Consider the following 16860-nt stretch of genomic DNA (forward strand, 5'->3'; position numbering starts at 1 on the left):
GGCTGCCCGCGGGGAGGCCTCCGCCTCGGCCCCGGGCGGCGGGAGGTCGGTGCGGACCCCGCACCGCGCCAGGGAGGCTTTTTTTTTTTCATCTGCGTGCGGTGGGTAGGTCGATGGGTGTTTCAGCCCTCTCGTGTTCCAGTTGCTTGGCAGTTTGGCTAGTTTAATTAAAAATATGGGGGAGCGAGCGGGGTCGAGGAGCTTCGTTTCAGTCTCGAGGTTTCGCTGCCTCAATAACAACACTCCGTGTAGCTTCACACACATTCATCTCGTCGTAGTTACCTGCGTCTTAGAGGAAAACGTGGTTAAATTAAAAAAAAAAAAAGGGGGGGGGGATGCGATTGCTGATTTCTTATGCCCCCCGTACTGGAGCATAAAGCGATCTGAAAGAGGACGCGGGCTCCACGTCTTGGTGATGCCTACGTGCTGCTGTTTACGTGCACTACTAGCGGGTAGTAAGCTTAATGTTTCGAAAACGCAAGCTATCAGGAGTTGCCACAAGTAGGAAACTTGACGACCTGTTATTTTAGGTATGTCCTGTTAAGTGTTGCTATGGAAAAAAAACATACAGTTATTCATCAGGTAAAATAATAATTATTCAGATTTTTTGCTGTTGACCTCTTAATGACAAAAGTATCCCGAAATCCTTTTTTTTTTCTTTTTTTCCCCCCCCATGTCTCTCAGCTTATAAACTGGCAAAAATGGCTTTCAGAACAATCCATACTTGTGCTAATTAGGTAAAATGTGTTAAATGAATTGCCTCAGCCTTACTATTTTAGAACGTATCCCTGACCGTGTTAAAATTGAGACAGTCGCTGGAGTTTCTGACCCTTTGGAACCTGGCTGTACATGTGGCACTGTGGTTATCATTCGCAGTGGGAGGACCTTGTTAGTTCAGACTGAAGCTCATTGTGATTTTTTTTTTTTTTATCTTGTCGTTCACGTAAAACTAACTTGCTCTTGTTCGATATGCTGTAATCTGGAAAAGCCTTGACTCTTTCTTCCCCTCAAAATATATCTTGCACTAAAAAAAGGTAGTGAAACTGAATGACTTGCTAACTAACCTTTTGAGCTGGGAAGAAAGCAATACAAGGAGAGCCTTGCCTCCTCTGCATCTTAGTTTTCTCTCCTTGTGTGAAAATCTGTGCTGTTGGGAGTATTTCCTAATTTCACATATACATAGAGTATCCTCTGTACTTCATTCTTTAATGACATACTTTTCTGTGTTTCTGTGGTTATTCTGCATCATAAACAATTCAGTTATAATGAGATCTTTTGAATTTTCTGCTTTAGACATGAGTAATTAGATCATTTGACTTGTCTTCCCCCTCCCCCTTCGCAGGCAGCTTATTACTATTCCTCAAAGTCATCTACAAAATGACATTTTACAAACAACTGTACAGTTGCTTATAGAGTCAGCAATGTGGGAAGCATATAAAATACAGTCTGAAAAGAGAGCCTCTATTCTGATGAGTTTATGATCTAAGTAGAGAATGCACAAAATAAAGAACATTAGCTAATGAAGTAACAAAGTGGGCTGGTTTGCATACTGGCATCATTTTATATTTGCTGATTTTGCTACAGCTTGGTTAAGGACATACTGGAAGTTTTGGGAAGACAGCTGGAGAAGGAGAAGAAATTTCAGACTGTCAGGCAGTCAGGTGTATAAAAAATAAAGAACTGAAATTTAGAGTTATGCGAACACAAGGTAATAAAATTAAAGCAGTTGTTATGGTATGTTAGAGATCTGGTTTGGGTTACTGGCCTTTGAATAAATTAGATTATTCAAGCATGAACTGTTCTTAGTATTGTTTGAAACGTATGTTGAGAAGGTGCTGTGACCCTTGACTTATACAGTAAAAATAATATCTTTTAAAAACAGTCTGGAGCACATTTTAGGAATACTATTATAATACTTACAATGGTGCATGTGGTAAGAAAGCTGTCCACAGAATATAAATTGTTATATAAATGTCAGCTCTTTCTCTCAACTTTTTGTTCACCTTACTTTTTGCAGGTAACTCCCTGAGCTCATGTGTCCAGTAAAGGCAGTAAATCATTATAGCAGCACTGTATGTTGACCTGTAAATTTTTTAGTATTGAGCATTGGGTTGCTTGGTAACAACTCTCCTCTACTTCATTTTGTTTTTCCTTTTAATAGTAATCTACAGTTAAGTGAATATAGAATACGGATGCTAATTTGCTTTCCAATTAATAGATTTTAAGTGTAAACGTGAAGAAGAAACAATAAGATAGCGAGCATTCTTTAAATGTAAATGGATCTCTTAGAATTGTTTTGGTGTGATCATGTGGTATCTTCGAATTGCACTCTGAGGTCATGAGATGCTTTAGAAGCGTTTGGCTTCAGTCAGGTCTCCATGTGCTTGCAAAACAGGAGGCCAAACTTGGCTGAACTGGGCAGTGGTGGTGATCATTTCCATGGTAGTTCGATTAGAATTCAGCTTTTTAATGTATTTGTGTTGTACCTCCCTAAAGGTTGAGGAGGTTGCAATTGGTGAAAGCAACACACAGAATAACTGGCTTGGAGTAAGTAATGCTGAAATTCTGTATATCAGAGAATAGAACTTGAATCCTAGCCTAGCATGCTAATATTTTGACCCTTTGTGTAAAACTAGTAAGCAACATTTATATATTCTAGTGCTATTCCTGATCTCTTAGATATATTGAATGACCTTGTGTTTTTATACAGATTTCTTTCATTGTTAAACAGGTGGCCTTTCTTGTGTTGCTAACTCATCTCTCTGGTATTCTGAGCCTTAGCTGGTTTGCTGTTGTGCAGGTGATCTTCAGCCTACACTGAATTCCTTGTTGGTTCCTGGGCTTCATAGAACAGAACAGGAAACAAGCAGCATATGGAGAAAGCTGGAGAGCCTATATGCTTTCTGACAGGTCTCAGTAAAGAGGTCAGGTCAAGACTAGTACCCGACAGCAGCAAAATAGCAAGTTCTGAGAAGTCTTTGTGCAACTAACTGTAAAGGTCATTGAAAAGGGTTCACACCCCTCAGTGCTGTTGCTTTCGTTTTGTTGGCAGATTCATGCAGGCATGTCTTGAAAACATGAACTGAGCGTAGGCTATTGAGACTTTTTGTAGTGCTTCTGACTTTAAAAATAAAAAGGGAAGTTGAGAATATTATGCTGTGTTGAATTAGATTTTTAAAGTGCCTTAGAAAGTACTGGATCATTCATTTTCAGGTTTTACCTGACTTTCATTACCTTATCCTCAAACTTCAGGGAAAGCAGTATCTAAAAGAGCAATCAAAATACTCTGATTCCTGACCGGGCTAGAGAGTCATGCCCTAAGGTGAAAAATAAAGTTATGAAATTAATTAGTATTTGCTCTGTATCTTTTGTACAATTTATTGTAATGTTAGTGTATCGATATACATGGTGATGCAGTTGGGATGCTTGTCATCTCATAAGTCCTAGTCATTAGAGTTAGCAAGTTAAATTTAACAGTCTGTTTACAAAATCCATTGTAAAAACTTGTCTGCGTGCTGCAGGATAGCTCTCAAAGATGAGTCATGATTGTTACAATCTTCATGTTTTGCAAGCTTTTTGTTTAGACATTATCGATTTTAGGATATTATTACTAAGACTAATGACCGGCCTTGTAAGGACAAGGGGAATAACGGGATATCTTAACTGGAATGTAGATTACAAATTGTGATTAATAGGTAGAGAATAGCATGGTACTTACTTGTGCACTAATAACAGAGACAGTGAGGATGAGGTCACTAGCACTCTAGCACTACCTTGACTATGTAATTAGCATTAATATGTACAATATTCTGTGAGGTAACAGCTGGCTGTGAATGGTAACTTAAGCCTATCTAAGGAATGATGAGTTGAATGACAGCAGCACTATTTGTCTTAACTAGGTTTTTCAATGTGTTCTGTAGTTAACTTATTTTACTATCATAAATGTCTGAGTTCAGAGTTGTTCCAACCTGGAAATGTGAACTTTCTCACCTTTTGAAAATTAACTAGAATGTTTCAGCAGTTTGGAAAACCAGCCTTCTTTAATGTTAAATGAAATGTGACTTTTGTTCTGGTGGCAGCAATTTCCAGTACTGTTATATGAAATATATACACACATCTATGTGGTGTGTTTTTGAAAATTTAACATAGTGTTGAATCCTTCAGGGGTTTCTGGTATGGAAAATAAGTGTCTTGGTTTTTATAGGTTCAAAAAAACATTGTCCTAAAACTTAACCAATTCTGAAAATCTGAGTAGTACAAGGCTGCAAAGAACAGAATCTTAAGCTGAAAACCAAGAAGAGGATCTTCTTTGCTTACAGACACTTAAATCTGTATTTGAAATGTCTCCAATATTCAAACTGCCTTTAGAGGTTAAAAAAAAAAAGCCACAGTGTGACTGGCTAAAATAAATGAAAATAATACAATGTCAGAAAATATTTTAATGATCTTTAAGCAGTCATGATTGGCAGTGTCATACTTTATCTAGTATATTTGGCTCAGTCAAAAGGATTTCACTTGGAAAATTTATATTGTCTCCCTATCAAGTCAAGCTATCAAGTTTTCTCTTCCTGATTTGTGAATTATTTTATGATACTTTTATCCTTCATTCCATGTTCCTGACCACCTGGCTTTTTACATGAGTAGCATATGTATGAATAGTTCTCTTACTAAAATTAACTACAGAAACTTTCATAGGTTAACTTTGTCATTTGAGAAATAGCATGGTGACCTATGCTGATACTGGCTGTTCATGTCTTTCCTTTAAAGTTTAAGTTGTTGTCGCTCTTCAAGTGAAACTAAGTTGTTATGTAAGATATCCTTTTGCTTTCAGTCTGCTGCTTTGTCCTACTGCCAGTTGTGTGGGAGAGCACTAGTCTATGGTTGGCTTGCCTTTGGGTGTTTCTGAGGATAGAAATAGTATTGTGTGTGAATTTCAGTCTAGGATCATGGATTATGCTCAGACATTGAAATGTTTAGTGAGTTGCAATGTTATAGAAAGCAATGGTAAAAATAACTAAACAAAGATCTAAGTGTTGATAGCAAAATACTATGGAATTCATGTCTTCTGTAGCAGTACCTCTGTCACTTATACCTGGATTATTGTTTAAAAAAAATTTTATGGCTTAGAGATTAATAAAATCTTAGGGAAAGAGATTATCAGGAACATCTCTTATTTTCAGAAGTCATACACAACACTGACATTTTAAAGGTTTTTATCTTCCAGGTCCTGTTCAAAATCAGCTGATGCATTCACCAGATGGCCAGGGGTATAACCCTTCAGTTCCAGGATCATATTCCCATCAGATGCCAGCCAAGGTTCCTCCACATCAGTCTTCTGGACAGTATAACTATAGTGGCTCTCAGATTGCTTCTCAATTAAATAACTATCAAGGACCTGGACAGATTCTCAATAGACCACCAGTGGCACCTCTATCTGGGTCACCAGTGCAACAAACGGGTTCTGTTCCACAAGTGCTGCCGCCTGCGCTACAAAACTCAGCTGTTGTATCATCTGCTGGTAGCTTTCCTCCTGGAGCTAGCCCACCAGTGCTTTCAAACTGGCAGTATAGCCAGACTCCTGTGAGCCATCCAGTTGGGTCTCAAACAAGCCATTTGGCTCATGTGACAGGGACAGTATCAACTCAATCACCATCATTATCAGGAAATACAAATCCTCCAGGAAGTTATCAATATGCTGCTTCTCCAGGAGGTCCTCCGCTTCAGAACAGCTATATGAAGCCAGGTAACCATAACTCTTCAACTCTTCTGTTTTGTTTTTGTTTGTTTTTTTAAAATGACTGCTAATGTCCCTTTTTCTGTTTCCATTTTAAAAAGAGAATATAGAATTTATTCTGCAGCAGCTATTTGTTTGTAGAACTGGATTGTCAAAACAGATACTATGAGAAAATGCACATCACAAATACTGGGGATGACTTCTTTGGGTTTGAAATGAAAGTTTTGTGTGCAGTTCAGGCATTTAGGTTTGGCTTGCGTGACTCAAGCAGGTAATTCCTGAATGGTGTCTTGTTTGGGAAGCTATGTGTGGGTAATGCTGTTTCTGTTGCCTTCACCATTCTTTGGGGTGGCTGTTGGAGCATTTGCATGCTTCTGTCAGTTGGGGACTTCTGGACTTCACAACTGAAAACTGTAGTCCTGTTTAGTGAGTGTGTGTGGGGGGGTTGTTTTGGGGGTTTTTTTGCAGCTTAAAACCTTGTTGGCCTTTCTATTAATCACTTAATTTTGGGCGTTTTCAGAACAGCCTCAGTCAGGATAGTACAAACGACTTGAGTACAGCCTGGAAACAAAACCGGAAAGTATTCCATGCCATTGAAATAGAGGCCTGTTGAATGGAAAGCTTTCTTTAGATAAACTTGCAGTTTTCACTATCCAATATTAATTGTTAGTCTTTAGAAAGTATTCTGAAAGTGTGAGATGCAAAGAATTATCACCTCTGTAGTCTGTGTTCTGTTTTGGTCTCTTGTGTGCTGGTGTAGGCAACGGCTAAAAGCTTTGATAACACTAACAGCTTTCTTATGTAACCTGTGAATATTGTGGTAACAAACTCGTACTCCAGTTTCTCTTTACCAAACGGTTGTTTGCTATTACAGAGTTTTTTCTAACTATCTTTCCCTCTGAGCATGCTAACAGGAGCTGCACACAGAAATATTTTAAATGTTAAAACAAATATTTTTTTCTTGTAAAATGCTTCTGACCTCATATTAAATATCTCTCTTGATGTTAATTTCTTGTTATATGCCCAGCTAATAGTGTTACGATTTTCAAACCATCTTAAACTCATAAAATTCATGAAACTTTTTCAGACAGCTTATTGGAGTAAACAATTAGTACCTCAGAGTGGGGGAAGAAAATGATGTGAAATTTCATTAAGTGGTATAGGGAATAAGAATGAATGACTGAAACAGGAGAATTCTTATATCCACGCGATGGTGAATCCTCCTGAGCAATTTCCTTGCTAATTTTTTGTAGAACAATGATCACTGTTAAAATTAATATAGCTTATTTTGCTGATCATGCTTCTTCTGTAGTTGGAACAAAGGTCTGCTAGCTTTCTGCCTGCATGGCTAACTTTGAACAGCTTCTCAGAGGAACAAAATCTCTTCCAAGTTCTGTAATAGTATTACTTGCATATAACAATTGCTAATTTGCTTTGCAGTATCCAACATTAAGTCATCAATCAGATAATTTCACTAGATTTTTTTTTTTCTTCCTCTTCTTTTCTTCTTCCTTTTCACTTAAATCTGACCATACCATGCAGATTCATCTCATGAAGTTGAATGTTCTGTGTGGTGTGGAATTCTTCAATATACTTTCATGTATGGTTTGTGAGCTTCTGTGCCATGTTAAGACCTGATGATGCTGGACAATTTGGTCTTACCTTTTGAAGGCTAACTTTTGTATTTATCTAAAGCACACTGGTGTATTCCTAGAGTTAACTAAGGGCAGACATACTGTCCCCAGGAATAATGGGGAACAAAGGGGCAAAGGTACACCTAGGATTTGGCATTTCTCTAAGGGGAGAAAAGCAGTAGGGTTTCTGAATGTCTCAGCTTGAGAAAGTCCTAGAGGAAAGAAGGTAGTGATTTTTTTCCCCATTCAGAGCTTTCTGCAAAAAGTTACAAATTGTTTTTAGAACTTCAAAATACAGCGATAAACTTTCCTTTTTTTTAATTTGGAGAGTTAAATATTTTAAAGCAAAGCACCTCACACTGGCATAATAGGTTTATACAAACTACTTGTTGCTGATGGTTTTCCCGTGTGAAATCTTCTTTCCTATGTACTTTAAGTAGCTACAGAATCTGTATGTTGTTGTTTTGCATAAACTTACTAAAGATGAGCATTCTGTCAGAAGGACTCTGTTTCAACTCTTACTAGTTCACTATACTCTGTCTAGTGTGGGACTATATTATAATTTTATGAAGTCCAAACTGAGTAATTGAAATCAGGTTGTTTTCTGTGCCCCTTGAAATTCTTACCAACAATCAGCACATATAACTGAAAGAGATCGTGGATAACAGCTACAGGACCTAGTGTTTTGGGAATACGTCAGAAACAACCTGAAGTTGTAAAACCTTTTACACTGTATCTGATGCTGCTTATTATTTGAATAAGAGGAATATTTACAGTTCAGTCTGTGTGTCTTATTAAAAAAAGTTTTATGACTTTTCAGTTTGGTTAAACTCATTTTAAAAATGATTCTCTTCACAGGATCTGCACCCCCACCAGTGACTCAGCCTTTACCTCCACTCCACCCTCCTTCAAGGCCACCTTTGGGACCCCCTCCAGTTGGTGGTCCACCTTTAATTAGGCCATCAACACTGACAGCAGGACCACCTAATAGCTCTGTATCGCAGTCTCTGCTAAATTCATCTGCAAATCGAGAAGGTAAACAGATTTGCTCTTTCTGCTGAACTCGAACATTACAACTTGCTCTAATATACAGCCTACAAAGTCAAGTGTCCTGTTTTTATTAGGGACTCGTATAGTAAAATTGATACTAATGCAGCATAACTTTATCTGAAAGGAACAGGTAAGGGCTTGGAAGGAAGCAAAGTATTTCCTGTTGGCAGTTGTTTAGAAAAAAAAAAAAAGTTGACTGTTCCAAATCTATTCATAAGTGGTGTTTGACACATCCATGTCTCCTGTGGTCGCCATCTCTTCTTTCTCGGTGTTCTAAAATAGTATTGAGAAAGTCTGTTTTCTCTGCATCCCTGACTGCTACGGAGGATGCAATCTGTATACTACTTCTTGTATCATTTTATTCTGTAGAGAAAATTAAAATGCAGACTCTGCTATTCCTTGCCCATTTATGTAGCCATACCTTTCCCTTCTGTTTAAAGCATTGAAATGTACGTCTTGGACTTGTTCGTTTTCTGAAGGTAGTCAGTAAGGTTCCTTGCATGTTCAGAGTGACAGTTTCTTGTGTGTAGTAATGGTGTGAATGCAAGAACAGTATGTTCAGATTTAGCTTACTTTTGAACATATGAAAGGCAATAGAAACTGCTTTTGCCTAGAAAATGTTTTCTTCACGATAGAAAAAATGCAACACTTCCAGGCCCCTGGAGAGCGAGAAATGTATAGCCTGTGAAGTGGGTTGACTGCTTCTTACCAGCAGCATTCAGTGTATAATGTAGCAGTAAGTTCATTTAATTGGGTCATGTTTGGAGGTTTTAATGACAAGATATAATAGGGTGCATATTTTTCCTTAGTGATAGGTATTTGTTTCTCTCTTTTAAGACATAGTAAGCTTAGCATAAGCTGTACTTTGGGAATACCTTCTCAGTTTCAAGGTTTTTATCTCGACTGGAACTTGCATCTTGATTGGTTTGTGACCATATCGGAACTTCTGCTTTTCAGTAAAGAGCACCGGACTGAGTGTATAAGTGAAAGAAGTTTGATGTTTCCATGTGCTGTTAGTGAAAAATTTCTTCTGGGAACTCGGTACCTAAATTTGAAAATGCTTTGAAAACTGCAGCGAACCTACACACACTTCGCCTGAGCAGGAATAGTATCTGACACCTTACTGCATGTTAACTTGGAATCTATGGAGAATCCTTAATTTTAAAGTAACTTAACAGTTTAGTCAAGCAGAAGTATAGGAGTTTTTTATTATTTTTCCTTCAGAAAGGCTTGTGGGGTCTTTATGAATGTCCTTTGAGGTCACATTAATACGGAGACCACATGTGAGACTTATACTAAGAGGTATATTTAATTCAACTTTGTCCTGGGACAGAAACAAAGTAAATCCAAACTGTGATAACCTCATATTCATCCAGAAAGTAGAATTGCTTCTCATTTGCCTTATTACAACTTCTTATTAACTTGGGAAAAGTTTTACTGGGACTGTCTTCTTTATAGGTGATGCTACATCTACTGCCAGTGATGGATCTGTGGTCCAAAACAGCTACGATGCAATAGAAGGAGGTGGCCTCATGGGTAAGGCTTTGGAACTAAATAAGTTTACCATTACATAGCTTCTTTGTTTTTAAGAGTTTTGGGAAAGATAGAGGTTTAAATATTTATGTACGAATGTATGTAGTCTGTTCAATTTCTGTCTTGAAAGAAAACTGAATGTGGAATTTGAAATATTATCAAGATTCTGCAAAATTGACACTTGTCAATTGTCTACACTTTAATTTAAAAAAAAAAATCAAAACAAAATCTCTCCCACTGTATTAACGCATTGATCAAGCTGCAGCTCTTCAGGAATTTATTTGAAGTATTTGTCTTCTCTGCTTCTAGCAACCACACATCCATCTCCTGCCCCCCCGAATCTTAAGATGGGTAGAAGTGTTGGATATTCGTATCCTAACTTGCCACCAGGCTACCAAAATACTTCTCCACCTGGAGCACCAGGAATGCAAGCACCTGCTCTGCAATACCCAGATGGATCAAAACCTTTCCACCAGGTAAAAATTTTCTGGTTTTGTCTCCTTACTACCCCAATACTCTAAACCAGCCTCCTAGGGAAGCTGCTGCCCTTGGCTAAAGAAAACTGTGGTAATCTGTGTATCAGGCCTCTGTGGAAATCTACTTCTATGGTTCACTGTTTAGTGCCTCGTTTGCTTAGGATCCGTAGATGTGGCCAGAAGTTAATGCTTTCATTGTTACCTCGATTACAGTTTGGAAAATCTGTGCACAAGCTCCTTCTGAAATGTTCTCTCCTCCAAGCTCTGCAGAATATTTCTGTTCTAAAAACTTCCAGCTGCTTTGAGCATATTTTTCTTTCCTCAGGTTACTGTTGTTGTTAGCTGAAACATTTGTGGGTTTTTTTTTTTCCTGAACTTTCAAGGCAAACTGAGAAGCATTTTTGCCAGTTGAGCCTCTGTATTTGAAGAGCGTTAGAGCAAATGTATGCTAATGTTTACCTCCATTACATTGCAAACCTAAGTCCAAGTTTATGTAACAAGTAATATTTATAAATATACTATTATAATACAATGACAATTAATACACAGAATGAAAGAAATGGAAATATCTGCCTGCTTTTTAAATGAACTGTGGATTTCGTCCAAATCTGTATTAACTTCTGAAAATTTATTTGACTTAGCCTCCTTTAGGCCCTAATCACTTAACTGCATCTATGGGTGGCCTGAGTCTGCAGCAAGAAGGATTAAGACCTGTGAATCTTCTTCAAGAAAGAAATATTCTTCCTACGACCCTCTTGCAGGCTCCTGTCCCAAACTTGCATGAAGACATCCAGAAGCTGAATTGTAATCCTGAGTAAGACCATTCATTTGCTATAATTCATCAAAAATAAAGTATAAATTCCTAATTGTAAACGTAACTCTTCATAAAACACTTTCTTAATTTTGTGGGAGTAGAAAACTTTGAAAACTGGCTTCACTCTGTTAAAATAAAGATGGTAAGTATTGTAAGTATTTTAAACTTTGAAATGAGGAAGACACAGCAGAAAGTATACATTACACTCTCCAGATCACTGATATCTCCCAGTTATTAGCAGATGACTTCCTAGTCTTGAAACAATCCCTTAATTTCCTGTCATGGTATAACTCATGTCATTGATTCAATTGAATGTGATATTAAATAGCCATAGTTCTTTTTTTGTGAACAGCTTCCTTCTTCCTTAAGAAGGAAGACAGCAAGCTTCACACGTACTCTTTAGAAAAATCCTCCAGGAAATATTTTTAAGGCCTTAAGAGATTGTCAAAATGTGACAGTTGCATGTGTACCATAACATTAATTAACCAGCCATGTTCTACTGTAAATGTTTTGAAAGCATTTGTCTCCACTTGCTGCTGCTTTTTGTCAAAAAACCTAAAAATAGTTTTTAGGGGGTTAATTAGATAATCCCATCAGTTAAGCACCTCATTGCTATTTACAAAACTGTTAGAAGTTCCCTTGATAATGATCCTTTCTCTGTAGCCAAGATTAAGGGAGTTAGCTGAGCTGCTGCTATTATTCCTTTATGTTGTGCCTACACCAGAATTTGAATGACCTGCTAATTTCATTTTAGACTAAGACCAGTGGATTCAAGTAACTCTCTCCTCAGTTCTGAAAGGATCTCATAATCTTCCTGTTAGGGTTCTCAGCTGCTAAGTGCTTTTTCTAAACCTGTCTCACAGTATACAAGAAAACTGTGTCTGTGTAGAACACCTGGAAATACAAGGAAAATATTGTTTGCAAGGCAGTTATAAATAGGTACAATACAAGAACTTTACAATATAGCTGGCAATAAGTAAGATTCAGAAAAGATATAAACTAGAAATTAAACCACGTGAGTGAGGTATACCAAACACATTGTGAATGCAGAAACATGAGTGAGCTCTGTATTGAAGATAACCATTTAAAACAGTAGAGTAAATGGACAGTTAAACAAGAGGCCGGTAGACAGCTGTTAAAATAATCTCATTGGACAAATCAATCAAATTTATATATAACCAGGTACTCCTGCTTTACAGATTAAGGAAATAACATCTTTGTAAGACTGATTATACAAACAAGCTGAGTTGGAATTTCAAAAATGTACTGTGCACATCTGCACTTTTTGGAAACTGTTGAGTTCTTAAGTCTCTGAAGATATGGCTGCAGGACTGTTTATAGTTTTAATTTTCTGGTAGTTTTAAGACAACTTTCTAAACTTCACAAGTTCAAATTGATATATAGGGCCATCTCGAAATGGTTTTCCAAAACAACACTTAGCATATAAAGATTTGATGCAACTTTGAACATTGTTAGGCTTAACTTTGACTTGACTGACTAAAGTGATGCTCAGTTTTGCCTAAACAGCATGGGTATAAAGTAACATAAGAACTCCAAGTACGTACTGTGGGTCATGTTCAGGCTGAATCAGAGTGATTTGACAGAATTGGAAAAGATACTTTATCTGGAAATGGAAATTTGCTATCACCAGCCATGAAAGTAAAAAGGATGCTATGTACTACTGAAATCACCATTTTATTACCTGAAAGCCTCTGAAAATAACCCTTTGTCCTCCATGTAGGTTGTTCCGCTGTACCCTGACTAACATTCCTCAAACTCAAGCCTTACTGAATAAAGCCAAACTTCCTTTGGGGCTCCTGCTTCATCCTTTCAAAGACTTATCGGTATGACAAACTATTGAAAATTTTAAATGCTGAAGTATGCTGAAGCTATGCCTTTACTAGAGTTCAGAATTAGGCAATGAATTATAAAAGAAGGGCAAGTATGTTATCTAATCTTGGCCCAGAAAAATACACCTTGGTAATTGACACTTCCCTGTTCTGTACAAATCACAGTATTTTTTTCTGAGATTTTTCTCCTTGCCATTTTTAAACTTGCAAGCCTCACTTAACAACAACAACAAAGTTCAGAGGCAGCACAAATCTCAGACTGTGACATAAGGCAACACGTTTAAATAATGATAATGCTTGGGAAACTTTATTTTGTCACATAATTATTAGTTGTAGCTATTGATTTCCTGTATACCAAACTGAGTACTAATTTTTAACTTATTTAAGAATTAATAAAGTTAAATGGGTTTGGATGTTCTCAGATACTCAGGAGACATTGTGAACTTAGGAATGCATCTTTTAAACATTGCTATTTTTCCATGATTTAAGTTTTTTCCAAATATGTGGGGGTGTTTTAGTCTTTGTTGTTGTTGTTTTGAATTGGAAGTAGTCTTAAACCATAAATACAAAATTTAAGACTTAAAGTGACTTGAAAAAGAAACATATGCAGCTAAATAGGTTAGAGCTCAGCTCTGACCAGTGGTCTTATTGAGTTGTAAAGATGCTGTGTGGATGCAGAAATAAATCTTCATTAATGCTTCTTTCTAAACAAGTATGCTTTGACTAGATGACCGGGAAGCATAGCATAAATAGTGTTGTTATCATAGATAAATAACTGTCCTGCACTGATGTTTTTAAATGGGAAACTTTTCTTTTCCAGCAACTGCCAGTGGTCACTTCAAGTACTATTGTGAGATGCCGTTCCTGCCGGACATATATTAACCCTTTTGTCAGCTTTCTAGACCAAAGGAGATGGAAATGCAATTTGTGCTATAGAGTGAATGACGGTAAGCTTAAATGTGCTTAATGGCTTAAATTGTTATGTTAACCTTAACCTTTTTAACCCTGGCCTTTGAGACTGTAATACTGTGAGGGATCATCAGTCATGCTGGGGCTGTGTTTTATGGGAAATGTTTCTCATAGACAGAGACAGTGGTCACTAATGACCCATAGTGAGTCTGAAGTGGTCTCCCAATGTCATCTGCTAGGGTGCGAAGCAGCTGCCCTACCCCGTATAGTTCTCTAAGAAGTATTGTCCAACAGACACAAAACAGTTGATGTAATTGTTTTAAAATGCAGCACAGTTAATACTAGTGTGAAGTAGTAATACTGTGAACTTATCTACATAGTTCCTGAAGAATTCATGTATAATCCTGTGACAAGAGCTTATGGAGAACCTCATAAAAGACCTGAAGTTCAGAATGCTACTATTGAGTTTATGGCTCCATCTGAATACATGGTAAGGCTTTATTTACTCTTTATCAATCTCTTACTTTGTTTTATTTCCGGAGGCAAGTCAGGAAAGAAAACCCTTTTTATAGGGGATGCTTTCCAGTGCAGTAGAGCAGTTGCTGCCTCAAGGAGCGTACTCAAGAAGTCTTGGGAAGAATTTTAGATGGGAATTTTTCATTTCTAAACAGATATGATGGCAAAATCTTTCTATATTTAGAATATGTAGATATTTGTAGGTCTTTGGGAAGCAAGCCACAATTCTAGAATTACCTGATAAGGGACAGATCCATTAAGAAGTTTTAGCAGTCATCGGTATGCTGTTCTAACTAACACAATTTAAACTTGCAGTGGAATGAAAAAACAAATCTAATAAATGTCACTTTGAAAATAATGGAAATCTTTTCTTTTCTCAGCTACGTCCACCTCAGCCACCTGTGTACCTCTTTGTGTTTGATGTCTCTCATAATGCAGTAGAGACAGGATACTTGAATACAGTCTGCAAGACCTTGTTAGACAATCTTGACTTGTAAGTATTTTTTCTTAGAATCTTTTCTATTTTCCTTATTCTTCGGGACTTAGGAAACTCATGTTAGACAATAACATGCCACAACTTCCTGTCTAGAAGAGAAACTTCCTAGTGGTAGCTGGCAATGACCAATATTGCATAGAAATATAGCTTTGAGCTGTAGTCTTTTCCCATCGCAGCTGCACCAATAAAAATGTTAATTTTAGGGCAAGTTTCTCAGTATAGCTCTTTTCTGCCTGCTTTCCAAGTCCCCAAAAGGAATAAATATCATATTTATGAAGTCTTTTGAACCGTATTTTTTAAAAGATGGAATTTAGATAAGTGTTTACTGAAAGGAACATGTCCATCTAACTTATTTTTCATAAAATAAGTGTTAGTTGAACTTGCATAAATGCTGCTTGGTGTTTTGCAGATTATTTCTTCTTTGGGCTTGTGTTATTTTTGACAGGTCTGTATCCAGTAGAGCTGATGTTCAACTTTCTACTTGACTTGCTTTGAAAAAATAAATGCTAAGAGTTAATTCAAATTCTCACTGTGGGATTCTTGCATTTGTCAACCCTTTCGGAAGGGGTTGTTACACTGGACTTCCAAATGGGTCTACTAGTTAAGTCTTTGCAGTCCAGTACTTAGTAGTACAAAGCATTTTTTGCTGGAGCATCTATTTTCTTCAGAACTTTACATAGCTGTCTTGGAATATTGTGCTTCTGCTAATTCTCCCCTACAGAGTCATGTTGTAGGATAAGGTTTCCATTAAAAGAATTTACAAACACCTGTTGCTGGTCTGGAGACACTTTATTCTTTCTAAATATTATTCATCCATTTCTTCTTATCTCTTTTTTGGAAAGATTTTTGAACTTCTGCTAGGTAATTCTAATGAAAGCTCCATTTTTTTTTTCTCTCTGTCTAAAACGGCTTAGTCAAGCTGTTGCAAAAAAATATAGCTGTTAAGCTAGCTACATGCTAGCAACCTTGGACAGGTGCAGTGGATTAAAAAAAAAAAAAAGACTGCTGAAATAAAATTTCATCTTGCTGAACACCATATGTCTGATTTTTAGGCTTCCTGGGAACACTAGAACAAAAATAGGCTTCATAACATTTGACAGCACAATCCATTTCTACAGTCTTCAGGAAGGTCTCTCGCAGCCTCAGATGCTTATAGTTTCAGATATTGAAGGTATGCAGAATAACTTCTGTGATTAGTATCTATTAACAGCTACTGATTTTGACAGCATTTAAAAAATATATGTGCTGGGAGTTTGTAGATCACATCACTAGTAATGGCTTTAGAAGTAGCATACGTCTGGGATCTTTTATGAAACCCCTGATATCTGAGCAATGCTGTGGAAACTTTTTTTTAGCTTTCATAGATGTAACGTTCAGGACTTGAAACGTGAAGTCAGCCTTTTTGACTTTTAGTTTAATTTGTACAATTATCTAGACTTTTCTTATAATATCGATTGAAATACTGATGCTCAGTAAATATCTGTAGTTTCTGTAGTGACTGATGCTTAGTGCTTGTTCTTCTGTCTTTAGTTTCAAGTCACCTTTCACTATATATTATTGGGCCAGTGTAGAATGAATTTGGGAAGATCTTCCCTATGTCTTTTTTATATACTTTATTATCCTCTTGATTTTTATTCTAAAATGGTATTCTAGCCACAGCTATGTTTAGGGGTGGGAGGGGGAAGAAACAAACCAACCAATCCACATAATCTGTGTTTGAATGGATTTACACATTGCTAGTATACCTTTTCAACGGGGAGGGCATTCAGCAAATACAATTGGGGAAAGCTTGTTGTGATTTTTTTCTTTTTTTTTTTTTTTCTTTTAAGATAACTTAAACATGTTTTT

At 37.0% G+C, this 16860-nt stretch overlaps 1 protein-coding gene across 1 annotated transcript in view; it reads left to right on the plus strand.

Moving 5' to 3' along the window:
* The first annotated feature begins 5201 nt into the window (after positions 1-5201).
* SEC24A (SEC24 homolog A, COPII coat complex component) overlaps positions 5202-16860 on the plus strand; it is a 22273-nt gene continuing 10614 nt past the window's right edge. Inside the window, exons 1-10 of the mRNA XM_026063179.1 lie at positions 5202-5743; positions 8227-8403; positions 9877-9954; positions 10261-10427; positions 11069-11241; positions 12983-13085; positions 13912-14038; positions 14381-14490; positions 14897-15009; positions 16065-16183. Coding sequence (XP_025918964.1) covers positions 5245-5743; positions 8227-8403; positions 9877-9954; positions 10261-10427; positions 11069-11241; positions 12983-13085; positions 13912-14038; positions 14381-14490; positions 14897-15009; positions 16065-16183 — 1666 coding nt within the window. The 5' untranslated portion in view covers positions 5202-5244. The remainder of the gene's footprint in view (positions 5744-8226; positions 8404-9876; positions 9955-10260; positions 10428-11068; positions 11242-12982; positions 13086-13911; positions 14039-14380; positions 14491-14896; positions 15010-16064; positions 16184-16860) is intronic.

This window comes from Apteryx rowi, unplaced genomic scaffold (assembly GCF_003343035.1).
Source record: "Apteryx rowi isolate R43461 unplaced genomic scaffold, aptRow1 scaffold_2, whole genome shotgun sequence".
NCBI classification, from domain to species: Eukaryota; Metazoa; Chordata; class Aves; order Apterygiformes; family Apterygidae; genus Apteryx; species Apteryx rowi.